Below are 20699 nucleotides of genomic sequence, written 5' to 3' on the forward strand. Positions count from 1 at the left end.
GTGTCGTCCCAGAGTAGCCTGTGTATTTCGCACAGGCTTATAAGGGACGACACTTTCCGACTAAACTAAATTGTCAAACACATAAGAATTCTTTAAATGACATTACAATATAAGCGGTAAGTGTCACCATTTGACGCCAATGCATCGAAACTCGTTTCCCAGAGCAAATACCATTTCGTTTTCAGTTTTTAAAAAGTGAATGTGTGTGTATTAGGGACTTACTGCAATCTTTCTCGTCGCTGTTGTCAGGACAGTCAAGCTTTCCATCGCAGCGCTGGTACGACTTGATGCACATCCCCATGTCGCATTTGAACTGGTATTGATTGCATACTGAAACATTTGAACTGGTACTGATTGCATACTGAAACATTTGGACTGATACTGATTGCATACAGAAACATTTGAACTGATACTGATTGCATACTGAAACATTTGGACTGATACTGATTGCATACTGAAACATTTGAACTGGTACTGATTGCATACAGAAACATTTGAACTGATATAGATTGCATACAGAAACATTTGAACTGGTGCTGTTTGCATATTGAAGCATTTGGATTGATGTTGATTGCCTACTGAAACTTTTGAATTGGTACTTATTGCAAACTAAAACATATGAACTGATACTGATTGCATACTGAAACATATGAACTGATACTGATTGCATACTGAAACATATGAACTGATACTGATTGCATACTGAAACATATTAACTGATACTGATTGCATACTGAAACATATTAACTGATACTGATTGCACACTGAAACATTTGGACTGATATTGATTGCATACTGCAGCATTTTTACTGATACTGATTGCGTACTGAAACATTTGAACTGATACTGATTGCATACTGAAACATTTGGACTGATACTGATTGCATACTGAAACATTTGAACTGGTACTGATTGCATACAGAAACATTTGAACTGATACTGATTGCAAACAGAAACATTTGGACTGATATTGATTGCATACTGCAGCATTTTTACTGATACTGATTGCGTACTGAAACATTTGAACTGATACTGATTGCGTACTGAAACATTTGGACTGATATTGATTGCATACTGAAACATTTGGACTGATATTGATTACATACTTATTGCAAACTGAACTAATTGGACTGATACTTATTGCGTACTGAAACATTTGAAAAAGAGACATCATGATAAACGCTGTTATATGCCATGAATGTTCAGCACGAAAACTAGAGATATTATTTCAAACACGACGTTCTCTCCAAGTGATGTCTCGGATGTTTCAACCAGTCTCTATGCTTAGTTTTAACAGCTTATTCACAAGTAAATATATAAAATGACGTCGTTCCCTACCACACGGCGGTCTGCGCAATAACTTCAGAGACTTGCACATAATGTGTAAACCATTTATGGAGCTAGTAAAATAACGTGTACTTGTGTCATATTTATAAATGTTCACAATGGTGGTTATATTGAAACCCAAGACACGTCAATATGAGAGAAACTGTCGTCACCAATGCAATACTGTATACCCATGATTATTCATGGGACTTTCATCTTAGTTGATTTGAAGTCGTGGGTTTAACGATCCACGACTTCAACACAAACACACAGGAAAATGACCGACGCAAATTCCTCATTTTTAACTAATCAGAAATCCACGAATTTTTTTACATGTGCAAAAAAACTAATTTTTTAATATCGGAACGTCACGTCGACGAATAAAAATGATTTTACAGTATCCTTCACTTTAGGTACGTGACTTAAATTTGAAGCACCATGCGCAACTGAAATCAATTATGCAAATGCTAGATGAGAGCATTTTGACCATCTATACATCACAAGGACGAATACATGAATACCTCGGACTTTACAAATCGCAACTTCATACTTTAATTATCAGAAAAAAATGAAGACTGTATGGTTATAAAGTTTTCTCATAAAAGAACTTGTTCATAGTTTTTTTGTATTTACGCGTTTCAAGATATGTGTTATTAATTAATAATATAATCTGTATATTATGTGAAAACACGCGAAATAACATTCCTCGCTAAGAACATTGTTGATAATTATGGTTTATAATGGATAACCATCATTCGAATCGATAAAATGGCAAAGCATTTTATGTTGAAGAACGCTGTTCCGTAATAATTTATAAATACGCTTTTTCTCGATAAATAGAAAAAAAGACTTATCGAGAGAATAGAGATTTGTAATTAACATATTTAACGACATCGTAAAAAAACACGAAAACTGTGAATAAGTCCCTAAATACATGTCTGCTACATCGTATACGTACCACACTGCATCTCGTCCGACCAATCTGAGCAGTCGTTGACCACATTGCAGACCTTGCCAGAGGGAATACACTTGTTCACCTTCTGGCATGCAAACTCGTGCGGAGTACATACTTGAAAACAAAAGACACGTTTATGACATAATGTTTATGAAACAGTATGTACACCATCGGCTAATGTTACACACCGCTTTCATTACGATTATGAATTTATGAAATTTATAATAAAATATCAGATGCAGTATTCTTTTATTGTTGAGCCCTTTTCTAAATATATAATTAATGAAAAAATGTAAATTATGAATTTCTGAATATATCTGATTATAACTAGTTATTTTAATACTTGTAATTATACGCGTTGATAACTAGCTTATTTTATTTAGTCGAAGTGGTAACTATTTAGTTCAAACGAGTTCCGTAGATCTAATCGATTTAATTCGATACATTTCTTTCAAAAAAATAGCATATTTGCCTTTTTATAATATTTATTATTATTCACAACTGTGTTAAAGGTGCCAATACGAGTTTATTAAGACATGTAGCACAATATAAGCCACATAATACCGGTCGGCAACACCAACATGATATTTGCTTAATCTTACCTATGTATATGAGCCTTGCTCTGTGAAAAGGGGGTTTAATGCAAGTGCGTAAAGTGTGTCCCATATTAGCCTGTGTAGTACGCACAGGCTAATCAGGGACGACAATTTCCGCCTAAACTTGATTTTCCTAAGAAGAGACTGCTGTGAACGAAAAATACCGTAAAAGCAGAAAGTGTCGTCCCTTATTAGCCTTTACTCAGAAAATTCAGCTAAAACGATCCGAATCGGAACACACACGGTATATTATGCAGTTCTTATTCTTTTTGACAATTTTATAATCATGCCGGAATCGAAATAAAGTTTGTATCTTCGTTATTTATTAATGACTCGGGTAAAAACACATATTTATACTTTGTTATACGGATTTTGATAAATTAATGGCATTTTTCGTTTTAAGGAAGTCTATTCATAGCGAAAATCCAATTAAGGCGGAAAGTTTCGTCTTAGATTAGCCTGTGAGGTCTGCACAGGCTTATCTGGGCCCACGTTTGACGCACATGCATTAAGCAATATTTTCCCAAAACGCGGCTCAAGTGAATTGATTCATTTAATACTTAATTTGGATAGGGAGTAATCAGTCAACAGACCTTTGTTGTGCATGCGTCCGGATACTGAAACAAATAGAACATCACTTATGTAGCAAACAATTATATGACAAACTGTGTTGTAATTAAGAGCGGTAAACAAAAATTGTACGATTACAATTTTTAATTTAAGTAGATCTATACATCATTTCTTGTTCAACATGTTCTAATGTAATATTGTTCGTTCTTTTTGAAAAATAAAATCCGCCTCGTAGATCTATATTAAATTTAAGTATTCATACAAGTAGCACCCTATAAGCTTTAAAACGTTTAACATGATTATACATGTAGTGGATATTGTAAAGTACGTGGTACATACATAGGTTGCTCTTTTGTGGTGCTATACAATTGATTTCCTGGAAGTTGTTACAGTTGAAAAACATCGCGATATCTGTACAGGTCGCCGTCACGTCTAATATGAAAAATAACGATCATTTATCAAGTGATATTTGGACAGCACTAATACCCCAATCCCCAGCAAACATCCCTGATTTATAATGTCAATCCCCATACAGTTAAACATGATCCAGCAATGAAAATCAATATACTGTTAAATAAACAGATACATAGATCAACAGTGTTTTCTATCACAAACACCATTTGCTGGGTTTGAAATCACACACTAAGTAACGTGCTCTTTTGAATTATATGTTTCAACCAGTGAACACTTGATATCCATAATCGTAAATTGGCTACAAATGCAACTTTATTTTTAAATGATTGACATAATGAGGATGCGTTATGTCTTTCACTTATTGTTTACAAGAAGTCCACATGATCTTACTCAGATGACTACATTTCAATGCTTGAACGAATTTGATAATTTCCGTAGTATTATTCATTACACGAAGTCTGCTTAAGGGATTGTTATTACGACTATTAACGGTACTCAAACTGAGCATTGTTCCAATACAATTCTGTTACAGGCTCTTTGACCTTGACTTTCAACCTATTGACCATAACATCACTTGGCGTCTTCCCCTCCTCAACATTAACTAACATAGCAAACTGCGTGGTTGTAAGTCGAAGAATGCGTGATCACGAACGGTCTACAGACCGAGCAAACGACGGACAGGTGCAAGCCAATATACTCCGCTTTTTCATATGGGTGCATCATCCACATCCTACACTTCTTTATTAATGTTGGCTTAATTGTGCAATGCAACAATGATTTAGCCATCACAATCTAATTGTAAAAACACACAAAATATAGTTTACTACCAACTTGCTGGTGAATAACTACCACCGTTGCCAAGGAATTCAGAATTGTACATAAGCCTATAAAATAAACTCATTTGTTTACCGTATATTTGTTATCAACTACCAAACCTTTGGTTATTTTCTTATATCATTCTTTGCATAAATTACCGAGATTTACCTTGACAAAGTTTCCGACACGGTTTATACTGGATGCCGTCCGCACACTTCGGGAACTGGATGCTGCAGATGAAGAACAGACTGTCCCTGTGGCAGCGGCTCTCTATAATACTCTCGAAGTACGCGAAACTCTGCATGGCGCTGGACTGGTCCGGTTCGTTAAAGTGGTTCGGAAACTGCGTCATCTCAAAACCAATGTCACGGCATTGCCAGTGTGTGGTCTTTTCACATCTAGCTGCAACACGAAACAATTTATTAATATTTCAATTGCAACCTAAGATAACCTTTCGGCTAGCTCTGCGTATGATATGTAATATGTAGAAAAATTACTTTTACATTGGTATGTTTAGCAACATACCAAGACAAAAGTATCTAACCTAAAAGCATTTATTAACATTAACAGTTACGTCGGGAATGTACATCACAACTTCCAGGTTAAGTGTGTTGTATTTGTTATCGTATATGTGGTGTAGATATGTAAATCTTCTATTGAATATTATTTGAGCGCAATACATACCACATGGGCCTCGCTCTAAGAAAACGGGACTTCATGCATGTGCGTAAAGTGCCGTCCCAGATTAGCCTGTGTAGTCCGAAAAGGCTCATCAGGTACGAAAATTTCTACATATACTGGATAATCGTGGATATTCGTGCAGAAAAGACTTCGCATAAACGATCAATTCCATACAAACAGAAAGTATCAGTCTTGATAAGCCTGTGCGAACTACACAGGCTAATCTGTGACGACACTTTATGAACATGCGATAAGCCTTGTTTTCCAAGAACGCGGTTCGTATATACTATATCTATGTAAATTGAATTTTCGTACGTGATTGTGTGGTTGTTATGGGGGCCAAGGTCGTAGTTGTCATGCCAACGCAATCCATGTCCATAAAGTAATCACAGTTGATGGGGTTGTGAAAGTAATCGCCGCATGTAGCCACTGCCTCTGAAAATGAATTTTCACGAAGTTTTTATTGCGTATGTATAGTAAAGAATCTTAACCCATTCATGCCTAGCGTCCTGAAAAAAGGACATTGCAAACAGCGTAGACCCAGATGAGACGCCGCATAATGCGGTGTCTCATCTGGGTCTGCGTTGTTTGCTTAAAGAAATTTCTGTAAGAAATATTCTAAATATAGAAATAAATATACCAGACACCCCTACTTTTGGAAATAAATTGATCTAATTTAGAAGGATGGGAGAGCCCACTGGGCATTAATGGGTTAAAGGAAATTGATCTCTTGCAGAGGTTCATGATTCTTCATCAGTTTCCATGTTGGCCGCTTTAAAACATATATTTAAATACATGGAAAAGGATTTATGAATATTTTGTTCACCGCGCATCAGTGTTACCCAAAACAGCTAAATGAATATTGGAGAAGAACATATTTCATTTTTGGGGAAAACCATATTGCATATTTAGAATAAAAGATACAACTTACAACGGTTGATTTTAAATTTAACTAACAGATTGAAACATCATAGCAATTAAGACTCGTATTACTCAAAATTGTGAATTTCCATTGGAACACTGTCCCTCGTATTTGTCCATAGATTTCAGTGAAATCGCACGAATTGTTGAATCGTTACCAAATACCTTTTAGCTTTTGCATTATTGTTAAGTACTCCGGCTTAACAAACGTTCCGACAACAATAATGATCAAACCGGAGACCGCGCAGTTCGAAGGCAGTACTAGGCCGTTATTAAAGCCCAAACAGCACGGCAGGGTGTTTGTGCATGTTTTAACTCAACATTTTACACTTCCATAGTCGACACTCAGACAGTTGTATCGTTTTATCGCCACATACTGTACCGAATTTAAATTACCTTCAATATGTTTTATTTTCATGAATATCGAGTGACCAGCTGACTGCATTTATTATACATAAATACTGAGAAAAACCAATTATAATTAAGAGCCTTGTTGTTGAAAAACAGGGTTTAACACGTGTGGGTAAATTGTCGTCCCAAGTTAGCCTCTCCAGTAAAGTGTCGTCCCAAGTTAGCCTCTCCAGTAAAGTGTCGTCCCAGGTTAGCCTCTCCAGTAAAGTGTCGTCCCAGGTTAGCCTCTCCAGTAAAGTGTCGTCCAAGGTTAGCCTCTCCAGTAAAGTGTCGTCCCAGTTTAGCCTCTCCAGTAAAGTGTCGTCCCAAGTTAGCCTCTCCAGTAAAGTGTCGTCCCAGGTTAGCCTCTCCAGTAAAGTGTCGTCCCAGGTTAGCCTCTCCAGTAAAGTGTCGTCCCAGGTTTGCCTCTCCAGTAAAGTGTCGTCGCAGTTTAGCCTCTCCAGTAAAGTGTCGTCCCAGGTTAGCCTCTCCAGTAAAGTGTCGTCCCAGGTTAGCCTCTCCAGTAAAGTGTCGTCCCAGGTTAGCCTCTCCAGTAAAGTGTCGTCCCAGTTTAGCCTCTCCAGTAAAGTGTCGTCCCAGGTTAGCCTCTCCAGTAAAGTGTCGTCCCAGGTTAGCCTCTCCAGTAAAGTGTCGTCCCAGGTTAGCCTCTCCAGTAAAGTGTCGTCCCAGGTTAGCCTCTTCTGTCCACAAAGGCTATTCAATGACGGACATTTTTTTCCTCAACGAGATTCTCGCTAAGAAGATCCTCCCTTTAAACGAAAAATACAATACAAGCGGAAAGTGTCGCCCTGATTATCCTGTGCGGATAACACAGGCTTACCTGCAACACACTTTATGCACACGCACTTGGCTCAGTTTTCCTAGTTCGAGGCTCACATATTAATCATAACGTTTGAGCGCTGCCAGCACAATCTCCCACGGTCGCTCGGAAGAATCACGTATTTGAGGTAACATGGATAACGATGAAATACGTCACGGGAAAGCAACTGTAATTGAATCCTGCAATGGTGAATCAATTAGCGCATCTAGACAAAAAACAACAACCTTTACCTTGACATAGACTCCGGCATGGGAACGACTGACTGCCAGTTTCCAGGTCACACTTGGGGAAGTACAAGGAGCACAGGTACGTCAATGCGTACTCCTGACACAGTTGATTCGCGATGCTTCGGGAGGCGGACGTGAAGTAACTTTCCGCCTCCGCCTCGTTCAATTGCCCGAGGAGGTTAGGAAACACAGTGTGGGTGAACCCTCGCGAGGCGCATGTACGAACCGACACCGGCAGGCATGTGTCTAAAACAAGCTTTTATTTCCGTTAACAAATACATTGAAGTTTTATCTTAACGATAGGACGCATTATGCACCAATTCTCATAGGGGACATTTGTCTCTGACATTTCGCAAATGTAAAATATATCTCATATTTAAACTGTGTTGCGGCTAGAAATAAAACTTTAATTGGTGGAGATTAAAACAATATTTTGAATCGACCAAAGCGGCGATTACCGTTTTCAGCATCGGTTTATGTTTATGTTTTGGTTGTAAGTATTTCTCTTCATTGTAAAATATATTGGCCACCTAAACGTGTGTCTGGAGTTTCAATGTTTCCTTAATTTGACAAACATTTTGATTAGCATTTGGGCAGTTCAATATTTTCCGACATCTTTCATACTTTTGCCCCATGTTATCAAACAAATACTATGTGAAACCGGTCTCGCAAGGACAGTTACATTTAACTTTTCTTGATATAATGAAAACTCTTAATACAGATAATAACTAGAACTTGTTTTTTACATTCAGCAAAATGTTGGGATTCTGTGTACTACGAACATAATATCTTGTTTGACTGCCAATCACCATTATTGTAAAATCAACATACCTGCCATTGTAGTAGCAATGGTAGATTCTGAAATGTAGAACAAGACAACTTGATTCCAATTATTTTTCTACTGGATTTAATTATATTGTATCGTTTAACATACATATTAAAAAAATAATATCAAGTATTATATCAAATTCTTAAATACAAAACGTATTCACGTTTGTAGTTTAACATTTGTAAAATAAAGGTCAATCTGATAAAAAAAAGTTTGTTATCTTACTATTGCGGTCGTAAGTTAAGTTGTTCTGTGTTATATTTTAATCTTGGTTGAATATTTAATATATTAAACTTTCTTTGTTGGCATTAAATCAACACGCATATAGTGCCCACCTTTTTCGACAGTAACTGTCACATAGTCGATTGACTTCTGCCCAGCAGTATCGGTAACTGTTAATCCAAACGTGTACATCCCTGGCGCTAACTTGGTTACCGTGGCAACCGATGTCCTCAACCCTAAGATATCCAGCTGTACGCCCTCTGGTGCGACCAGACTCCAATGGTAACTGACGATGGCATGATCGTCGGAGCTCTTTGACCCATCTAACGTTACAGGACCATCTGACTCTTTTGCGTCAATGTCTTTTCCAGCGTTGGCGATCGGCGGTTGATCCTTGACTTTTAAAAGTGTAATAAATTCTGATCTCGTCTAATAACAATACTGTTTCAAAATATTTTAATATTAGCCTCGCTCTGAAAAAAAGGGTCTCAATACATCTGCGTAAAGTATCGTAACATACTAGCCTGTGCGGTCCGCCCATGCTAATCAAGTTAGACACTTTCCGCTATAATGGTTGTTCTCGATTAAAGGATGTTTCTTCTAAGCGAACATCAAGCGGACTGCAGAGGCTAATACCGGAGGATCATCTTTGATTGCTATTACAAGTCGGATAATCACGACGCCTGCATTTTATGAAACAAGAATAGGACGCTCATATCTGCTTTAAAGCTCTTGAACAGAAATGTATATTGGTCCCTTGTTTTCGCTAAATGCTTATACTGTACGTGAGAAGCGCGATAGTAAATGTAAAATGTTTGCGCTATATAAATACTAACTGTATTTGAAATTGTATGTATTTATAGTTTTAAAGAAGTAATAAACACTGATCTCGTTTTGTAACAATATTTTTGTTGCAAAATATTTTTCAATAAACATGTTTTATTAACGTTCAGTTAGGTTAATTGATTTGTATTTGATTTAACCATTATTATATCTAAATAAAAATATATTTTCCATTAGAAATAAAAGCGTCAGTTTAAAATAACTAATACGTTTAATAAAGATTGCACGACAATTCAAAAACAAAAATATGCAGGTCGTCATAAATTCGAAAAGAGGCGATGTTATTTTTTACTATTTTCTTCATATAGGGATAAAAGTCGATTACATACACACGTGGATGACACAATACAGTTGATTAGTGACAATTAGTGAATAGATTACCTGATGTTTGAATTTCTACATGATTCAATGTAGTGTTCTTCGTAGTTTTAATCGGCGCCATTGTTGTAGCGGTTTGAATGGCTTCATTCGCCGAAGCGATTATTTCTACATCGATATATATTTATTATACATGTTGCAAACAAAAACAGCCTTCAGCTCGGAAATGATTGACCTGACGTTCGTGACATCTTCTGTAAATTGGGCTGTGCTCTGTGAAAATGGGGTTTAATGCATGTGCGTAAAGTGTCGTCCCAGATTAGCCTGTGCAGTCCGCACAGGCAAATCAGGGACGACACTTTCCGCTTTTATGATATTTTCTGTTTTAAGAAAGTCTCTTCTTAGCAAAAATCTAGTTAAGACGGGAAGTGTCGTCCCTGATTAGCCTGTGCGGATTGCACAGGCTAATCATTGACGACACTTTAAGCACATGCATTAAACCACCTTTTAACAGAGAGTGGCTAAAATGATTTTTCCGTAGTAAATGACTGCTATTGAAGAAGAAATATGCGATTTTATACATATATCACGATTTATTTAAACTATGGCAGTATGCTTAGAACAAATATCAAAATTAATATTCAGAGAAGCATATTGGCTATATCCGTCGTAAGGGAAATATTAATTAAAAAAAATACATTCCCTATAATCGAAGTAATATATACGGAATATTATGCTAGTCAATTGTTCCATGTGTTTGTATCAGTCGAGTGGCGTGTGTGATGACGTATCTCACGAGAGGAGGAGCCTCGAGAGTGAAACGAAATAGCGCAAGCCACGAGACTGATACAAACACTTGTATCAATTGACTTGCGTAATATTCCTTTTATTATATACACCTTTGAATCATTTAAGTTTATAAAAAATGAGTTAAGCGTTCATAATTAACCAAGAATGTTCTTATATATTTCTGTATTCAAAGTGACGTCAATAAAAGTAGTCCGGCTACTATGGTAATACGGAATTGGAAAACTAGCGAGTAGCATAATACGGGAATTATTTCTGTCCAGTTGTATCTAACCGAGTGATACAACTTGTATTTTTGGGACCATAAAGCAGGTATATACTAAATACATGTATTCGCAGCGTCAAGTCCACTCAGGTCAATTATTTCAGAGTTATAGTACATAAATTTTAAGCTATAATAAACCATGCAATATATTAATATATATTATACAAATTTAACACGTCTATATTTAATACTATGAGGCTAATTAAGTTATAAAATATGTACACAACATCATGCGTAGCTACCATTCTATCATATAAACAAAAGGAGTCTCGCGCTGGGAAAGCTACGTGGTCTAAGATGAGCATGTACACGATGATCAGGGACGAAACGTGGTCCAAGATGAACATGTACAGGATGATCAGGGACGAATCGTGGTCCCAGATGAGCATGTACAGGATGATCAGGGACGAAACGTGGTCCCAAAAAAGCATGTACAGGATGATCAGGGACGAAACGTGGTCCAAAGTGAGCATGTACAGGATGATCTGGCACGAAACGTGGTCCAAGATAAGCATGTACAGGATGATCAGGGACGAAACGTGGTCCAAGATGAGCATGTACAGGATGATAAGGGACGAAACGTGGTCAAGATGAACATGTACAGGATGATCAGGGACGAGACGTGGTCAAGATGAACATGTACAGGATGATCAGGGACGAGACGTGGTCAAGATGAACATGTATAGGATTATCAGGGACGAAACGTGGTCCAAGATGAGCATGTACAGGATGATCAGGGACGAGACGTGGTCCAAGATGAACATGTACAGGGTGATCATGGATGTGGTCCAAGATGAACATGTACAGGATGATCAGGGACGAGACGTGGTCCAAGATGAGCATGTACAGGATGATCAGGGATGTGGTCCAAGATGAACATGTACAGGATGATCAGGGACGAGACGTGGTCCAAGATGAGCATGTACAGGATGATCAGGGACGTGGTCCAAGATGAACATGTACAGGATGATCAGGGACGACACGTGGTCCAAGATGAGCATGTACAGGATGATCAGGGACGAGACGTGGTCCAAGATGAGCATTACAGGATGATCAGGGACGAGACGTGGTCCAAGATGAGCATGTACAGGATGGTCAGGGACGAGACGTGGTCAAGATGAACATGTACAGGATGGTCAGGTACGAGACGTGGTCCTAAGTGAGCATGTACAGGATGATCAGGGACGAAACGTGGTCCAAGATAAGCATGTACAGGATGATCAGGGACGAAACGTGGTCCAAGATGAGCATGTACAGGATGATAAGGGACGAAACGTGGTCAAGATGAACATGTACAGGATGATCAGGGACGAGACGTGGTCAAGATGAACATGTACAGGATGATCAGGGACGAGACGTGGTCAAGATGAGCATGTACAGGATGATCAGGGACGAAACGTGGTCCAAAGTGAGCATGTACAGGATGATCAGGGACGAAACGTGGTCCAAGATAAGCATGTACAGGATGATCAGGGACGAAACGTGGTCCAAGATGAGCATGTACAGGATGATACGGGACGAAACGTGGTCAAGATGAACATGTACAGGATGATCAGGGACGAGACGTGGTCAAGATGAACATGTACAGGATGATCAGGGACGAGACGTGGTCAAGATGAACATGTATAGGATTATCAGCGACGAAACGTGGTCCAAGATGAGCATGTACAGGATGATCAGGGACGAGACGTGGTCAAAGATGAACATGTACAGGGTGATCATGGATGTGGTCCAAGATGAACATGTACAGGATGATCAGGAACGAGACGTGGTCAAGATGAGCATGTACAGGATGATCAGGGATGTGGTCCAAGATGAGCATGTACAGGATGATCAGGGACGAGACGTGGTCCAAGATGAGCATGTACAGGATGATAAGGGACGAGACGTGGTCCAAGATGAGCATGTACAGGATGATCAGGGACGAGACGTGGTCCAAGATGAGCATTACAGGATGATCAAGGATGTGGTCCAAGATGAGCATGTACAGGATGATCAGGGACGAGACGTGGTCCAAGATGAGCATTACAGGATGATCGGGGACGAGACGTGGTCAAGATGAACATGTACAGGATGGTCAGGTACGAGACGTGGTCAAGATGAACATGTACAGGATGATCAGGGATGTGGTCCAAGATGAACATGTACAGGATGATCAGGGATGTGGTCCAATATGAGAATGTACAGGATGATCAGGGACGTGGTCCAAGATGAGCATGTACAGGGTGATCAGGGACGAGACGTGGTCCAAGATGAACATGTACAGGATGATCAGGGACGAGACGTGGTCCAAGATGAACATGTACAGGATGATCAGGGACGAGACGTGGTCAAGATGAACATGTACAGGATGATCAGGGACGAGACGTGGTCAAGATGAGCATGTACAGGATGATAAGGGACGAGACGTGGTCAAGATGAACATGTACAGGATGATCAGGGACGAGACGTGGTCAAGATGAACATGTATAGGATTATCAGGGACGAAACGTGGTCCAAGATGAGCATGTACAGGATGATCAGGGACGAGACGTGGTCCAAGATTAGCATGTACAGGATGATCAGGGACGAGACGTGGTCCAAGATGAGCATGTACAGGATGATCAGGGATGTGGTCCAAGATGAACATGTACAGGATGATCAGGGACGAGACGTGGTCCAAGATTAGCATGTACAGGATGATCAGGGACGAGACGTGGTCCAAGATGAGCATGTACAGGATGATCAGGGATGTGGTCCAAGATGAACATGTACAGGATGATCAGGGACGAGACGTGGTCCAAGATGAGCATGTACAGGATGATAAGGGACGAGACGTGGTCCAAGATGAACATGTACAGGATGATCAGGGACGAGACGTGGTCCAAGATGAGCATTACAGGATGATCAGGGACGTGGTCCAAGATGAACATGTACAGGATGATCAGGGACGAGACGTGGTCCAAGATGAGCATTACAGGATGATCAGGGACGTGGTCCAAGATGAACATGTACAGGATGATCAGGGACGAGACGTGGTTCAAGATGAGCATGTACAGGATGATCAGGGATGTGGTCCAAGATGAACATGTACAGGATGATCAGGGACGAGACGTGGTCCAATATGAGCATGTACAGGATGATAAGGGACGAGACGTGGTCCAAGATGAACATGTACAGGATGATCAGGGACGAGACGTGGTCCAAGATGAACATGTACAGGATGATCAGGGACGAGACGTGGTCCAAGATGAGCATGTACAGGATGATAAGGGACGAGACGTGGTCCAAGATGAACATGTACAGGATGATCAAGGACGAGACGTGGTCCAAGATGAGCATGTAAAGGATGATCAGGGACGAGACGTGGTCCAAGATGAGCATGTACAGGATGATCAGGGACGAGACGTGGTCCAAGATGAGCATTACAGGATGATCAGGGACGAGACGTGGTCCGAGATGAGCATGTACAGGATGATAAGGGACGAGACGTGGTCCAAGATGAACATATACAGGATGATAAGGGACGAGACGTGGTCCAAGATGAGCATGTACAGGATGATCAGGGACGAGACGTGGTCAAGATGAACATATACAGGATGACCAGGGACGTGGTCCAAGATGAGCATGTACAGGATGATCAGGGACGAGACGTGGTCAAGATGAACATGTACAGGATGACCAGGGACGACACGTGGTCCAAAATGAGCATGTACAGGATGATCAGGGACGAGACGTGGTCAAGATGAACGTGTACAGGATGATCAGGGTCGAAACGTTGTCTAAGATGAACATGTACGGGATGATCAGGGACGAGACGTGGTCTAAGATGAACATGTACAGGATGATCAGGGACGAAACGTGGTCCAAGATGAGCATGTACAGGATGATTAGGGACGAACGTGGTCCAAGATGAGCATGTACAGGATGATCAGGGACGAAACGTGGTCCATGATGAGCATGTACAGGATGATCAGGGACGAGACGTGGTCCAAGATTAGCATGTACAGGATGATCAGGGACGAGACGTGGTCCAAGATGAGCATGTACAGCATGATCAGGGACGAGACGTGTTTCCAAGATGAACATGTACAGGATGATCAGGGACGAGACGTGGTCCAAGATGAGCATGTACAGGATGATCAGGGACGAGACGTGTTTCCAAGATGAACATGTACAGGATGATCAGGGACGAGACGTGGTCCAAGATGAGCATGTACAGGATGATCAGGGATGTGGTCCAAGATGAACATGTACAGGATGATCAGGGACGAGACGTGTTTCCAAGATTAACATAAACAGGATGACTAGAGACGAGACGTGGTCCAATATAAACATGAACATGATGATCAGGGACAAGACGTGGTCCAAGATGAACATGAACAGGATAATCAGGGACGAGACGTGGTCCAAGATGAACATGAACAGGATGATCAGAGACGTGGTCCAAGATGAGCATGAACAGGATGATCAGGGACGAGACGTGGTCCAAGATGAGCATGTACAGGATGACCAGGGACGAAACGTACCACTTTTAATCTATTTTTGTTAATGAAGTGTCATCTTAGCGAAAATGTAGTTAAGACGGAAAATGTCGCCCCGGATTAGCCTGAGCGCACATCCGAGAGCGAGACACAAAACATAAGATGAAAACTATATCTTACTTGTGCTCGTCCATATCGTTAGTACTTTAGTAGATTCCACTTTAGATTTTTGCTGTCTATATATTTCCGTCGTTTGTAGCCATTCCGATTTCGATTCAATTTTCTTTTCATAGTTATCATGTGTTGGTAAATTGCTTTCGGTTACGGGATCTTGGAATGGTGGGCGAATGGAGTTGCTTTTGATTTCGTCATAATTTGGCGAAACTGAAATAGTATTTTCATTTAAATTCTTGTTTGTTTCGTTTAATGATTTAATGCTGTTCGACTTCAAATCTCTATGTTTTGCTTTCTTCGCATTGTTCTCTGTATTTTCTTCTTCAGTTTTAAAAACTGGAACAATATTCGACATTTCGGTTCGAGTGTTTGTACTGTTCGTAGTGTTGAGATATTTTGTCAATACTTTAGAAGAATAATACCTTAATGTTGATTGCAGACCTTCAGATGTTAAATTCGTGTTTCTTACGTTGGTTGATGACATTGTTCTATTTTCAGAGCTGTTGCTTTTGGGTAACTCCATGTTCGTTGATGACATGGTTCGATTTTCAGATCTGTTGTTTTTTAGGAATCCCACTTTGGTGGATGACATTGTTCTATTTTCAGAGCTGTTGTTTTTTAATGATTTTATGTTGACGGAAGACATTGTTCGATTTTCAGAGCTGTTGTTTTTGAGTAATTCCATGTTGGTTGATGACATTGTTCGATTTTGAGAGCTGTTGGTTTTGAGTAATTCCATGTTGGTTGATGACATTGTTCGATTTCCAGGGCTGTAGTTTTTTAGTAATTCCATGTTGGTTGATGACATTGTTCGATTTTCAGGGCTGTTGTTTTTTAGTAATTCCATGGTAGTTGATGACATTGGTCTATTTTCAGGGCTGTTGTTTTTGAGTAATTCCATGTTGGTTGATGACATTGTTCGATTTTCAGGGCTGTTGTTTTTTAGTAATTCCATGTTGGTTGATGGCATTGTCCTATTTTCAGATGTGTTGTTTTTGAGTAATTCCATGTTGGTTGATGACATTGTTCGATTTTCAGGGCTGTTGTTTTTTAGTAATTCCATGTTGGTTGATGACATTGTCCTATTTTCAGATGTGTTGTTTTTGAGTAATTCCATGTTGGTTGATGACACTGTTAGATTTTCAGGGCTGTTGTTTTTGAGTAATTCAATGTCGGGTGATGACATTGTTCGATTTTCAGGGCTATTGTTTTTGAGTAATTCAATGTTGGTTGATGGCATTGTAAGATCTTCAGGGCTGTTGTTTTCGTGTAATTCCATGTTGGTTGATGACATTGTTAGATTTTCAGGGCTGTTGTTTTTTAGTAATTCCATGCTGGTTGATGACATTGTTCGATTTTCAGAGCTTAGGGTTTTTAGCAATTCCATGTTGGTTGATGACATTGTTTTCTTTTCAAGGCTGTTGTTTTTTAGTAATCCCACGTTAGTTGATGACATTGTTCGACTTTCAAATGTATTGCTTTTGAGTAATTCCATGTTCGTTGAAGAAATTGTGAGATTTTCAGAGCTGTTGTTTTTTAGTAATTCCATGTTGGTTGATGACACTATTCGACTTTCAGAGCTGTTGATTTTTAGTAATTCCATATTGATTAATGACATTGTTAGATTTTCCGAGCTGTTGTTTTTGAGTAATTCCATGTTCGTTGATAAAATTGTTCGATTGTCATAGCTTTTGTTTTTTAGTAATTCATTGTCTGTTGTTTTATCGATTGCTAAATTAAGATGATTACTTAAAGTTTGGTATGTCAATTCTGGTAAGTTATCGGTGCGCAATTCAAATGACGTCGTACCAGTTTGCATTTTGTTGTCATTGAGATTTACCTCTTGTGTTTCATTAAAGTTAGGTGTGGTATCATTTACTTGTATATATTCAAAATGGTTTGACGTTGTATTTTCAAATGTATTATTTTTAGTAAATAATTTTTTATCAACTTCTGAAAAGTTCAAACTATTATCATTCGTTGTAGAATATGTACTTTGATCAAGGATATCATGTATGAAACCTGTGTCATTAGAGGCGTCTCTAGCTGTTGTTTTACCAACAGATTTATTACTAACTGTAAAGCTTTGCTTGTCCAAATTTGAATTTGAACTAGGATTGTTAATTGACATTCCGACGCTAAATGACGTGAGTTTATAACTCGCATTTGTGACGCTGAATGCTGTATTATTATTTAAATCACCAGAAAGTGTATTTATTGAATTTTCAAATACGTTTGTTGTTGAGTTATTGATCAAATTCTGTAAAGTGTAATTTGTATAATTGTTGAAGTCACCAGAAAATGAATTGTTAACAGTTCCATTTTCAAACGCGTCCGTTGTTTCATTGATCATATTATGTGAGGTATAGTTCACCTCGACATCAAAGGCTTTTTGGACTTTCTCTGTCTCTTGCACCTCGGTAGATTGGTCAAGGTCAATGTTAGTTGTGTGTTCTGTGTATTGGTTGCTGGTGCTCTGCAACTCATTTCGCGGAATTCTGCTGGTGATTTGTTTCCCAACTGTTGGAGTTCCAAGTAGCTTTCTGTCATCTTTGTTTGTAATTGTTTCGCTTGTTAATTTACCTCCGTACAGCGTGGTACGCGTTGTTCTTTCTAGTTCAGTAATACTTTGTTTTGTGTCTATAAAATCTGAAGTATTAATATTTTCAGAGACAACAGAACTATTTCTGATGCCTTTATCGGCTGTAGCATTACGTTGTTCACTTGTACATTCAGTAGAGTCAGATATATATGACATTGTTGCGGTCGTAATTGTTGATTCCGTTCGGAGTGTGCTACCAACAGTAGAACTGTTTGTCACTAAGTTTCTCTCCACGTCATTCACATTTAGTGTTACATTTCTGCTCAATTTATAATCAATTATACTTGGCACTTTTGTTGCATTTTTCTGTGTTATATTGGACTTTAACATTGTCCCGAACTCCTTGTCTTCATTTGATATCGCATTATCAGATAATGTTTTCAGTATTTCTGGTCTTTGTATTTTGTCCGAGGGCTGTTTGGTATAAGTGTAATCAGTGATATTCTCAAATGTCTTTATACCATGTGTGGTTTCAAAATAAGTTTCGTTGTGTTCAGTGAAATGTTGATGGTCTGATATAATTTCATCCGGGAAGGATTCATTCACACTAGCCAATGATGACTTTTTCTCAATTAACCTAATCTGGGAGCTTGCATTTGTTTCATAATATAAAGTTTTATTTTCAAAACCCGGTGCTGTGACATTTGCTGTAAATGTGTCGTCATTAAAAATGTCACTTGTCGCATTAGAGCGAAGCCTGTGGAAATCCAATTTAGCAGTGAGGTTGGACTCTGATTTTGAACCGGTAGCCGAGGTTATCACCGACACATTTATTGATCTAGTTTCATCCCCATTTGTATCGTTATCGGCAGGACGAAATAAATATGTCTCTGTGATGTAAAATTTCAAACAATTATAAACACACAATCAATGCTGTACATAAAAAAAGTTAATGGCACATTCATGGAGTAGTTATAGTAAGTATACAACGCGCAAACAAATGCATATATATTTAAGCTGTAGTGATTACAACTTGTGTCATAATACAGATAGTACGATTGCTAATATCCTGCAGGTACAATTAAAGCGATACATATTCTAGCTGGAATTCATAACGCTTACCTTCATATATATCCGAAGTGTCATGCGTTTCAGACACATCACCATGCACAGCTATCTTTCCATTCATATTTTCGTGACGTTCAGGTACCGGAACGAATTCGGTCCGAGACGATTCACTGACTAAATCATTGTCAACAGTCGTATTAGTTTTTAAAATTGAATCAGTATATGCTGATTTGCTTTTATCCGGAGATATCAAGTCATTGTTTATAGTCATGTTCTGAAAACTATCCTTTGTTCCAAAAAATGAAGTTGGAGAAGTTGGTACACTATCATTAGTGTTAGAAATATCAGAGAATAGTTGATCCTTAACAGTAGATTGAGAACGCATCGATTGTTTGTTCTCACTTGGAGCATCAGTTGTATTGGATGAAACGTTACTTCTGTTTGTTTTTTCGTCAGTTATATTATTGCCTGCTTCTGAAGCATTTGGATTATCCGCAATCAGGTTTGGTTGGGTAACTTTGTAACGTCCGGCGTGTTGAGTTTGTCTCATGTCTGTTGTGATATCTGATAACACGGCATGGTGATCACTGAACGTTTCAGCTTGAATGCTGCTTGAATAAGTGGTCTCTGTTTGTTTTATATTTGGTTGGGTTATCATTGATATTAGAGAATTATCTGTTTTAGTAAGCGGTGTAGTTTCAGTTGTTTCACGTTTGTCATTGTCATTCGTTAAAAGTTTTGCAGTTGTCGATGGAAGATCGGATGTTCTAAAAAACGACTTGGTTGTGTGGATAGAGCGTTCTTTGGTAAATGGACTCAGTATAGCTGGAAATAAAGGGAACTGTCACTAGCTACGTTCATGCATTCTACACATCTACATTTTGTGGATAGTCTTCCATTGCTTTTTAATGGTACCCATTGGCGGGGGTAATTTAACGTCGTTAACTATTTGCAGAAGAGCAACAGCCAAAAGGTGTTTTATTTGTATTGAATTTTGTTTTCAAAAGTTTACCATCAAATTGAATTATCTGTATGAATGTGTTATCGGTAGTTCATCTTCACAACACTCAGCCATACAACTTAAATACTTGAACAGTTGATCAAGTATTATTCAATTCTGTGACGTGTGAAAGAATATCCAGTGCATGTATGTCAGTATATCTATGTAAGTATTTCTATGTGTCCATGTCTAAGGATGCCGGGCTAAGTACAGGAAACATGCAATATGAATAACTACATATGCACCTGGAGGTCAATAACAGTCAATATTTAACACGTGTGTGTCTCTTAGTACGAGCCTCGTTCAGGGAAAACTGCCTTAAATGCATGTGCTTAAAGTGTCGCCATAGATTAGCATACTTAGCCACTGTATTTAATTTTTCATTTAAGCAAAGTCTCTTGTAAATTAAATCCAGTTTAGGCGATGAGTGT

At 38.9% G+C, this 20699-nt stretch overlaps 1 protein-coding gene across 1 annotated transcript in view; it reads right to left on the minus strand.

Annotated features, from left to right (window-relative positions):
• The window catches only part of LOC127857034 (uncharacterized), a 70573-nt gene that overhangs the window by 30765 nt on the left and 19109 nt on the right, over window positions 1-20699 (minus strand). The window contains exons 7-17 of the mRNA XM_052393311.1: window positions 19323-20093; window positions 10013-10117; window positions 8902-9186; window positions 8569-8595; window positions 7741-7983; window positions 5674-5793; window positions 4846-5079; window positions 3787-3879; window positions 3471-3494; window positions 2285-2395; window positions 223-330 (exon numbers count right to left, since the gene is read on the minus strand). Coding sequence (XP_052249271.1) covers window positions 223-330; window positions 2285-2395; window positions 3471-3494; window positions 3787-3879; window positions 4846-5079; window positions 5674-5793; window positions 7741-7983; window positions 8569-8595; window positions 8902-9186; window positions 10013-10117; window positions 19323-20093 — 2121 coding nt within the window. The remainder of the gene's footprint in view (window positions 1-222; window positions 331-2284; window positions 2396-3470; window positions 3495-3786; window positions 3880-4845; window positions 5080-5673; window positions 5794-7740; window positions 7984-8568; window positions 8596-8901; window positions 9187-10012; window positions 10118-19322; window positions 20094-20699) is intronic.

This window comes from Dreissena polymorpha, chromosome 14, assembly GCF_020536995.1.
Source record: "Dreissena polymorpha isolate Duluth1 chromosome 14, UMN_Dpol_1.0, whole genome shotgun sequence".
Taxonomy (NCBI): Eukaryota; Metazoa; Mollusca; class Bivalvia; order Myida; family Dreissenidae; genus Dreissena; species Dreissena polymorpha.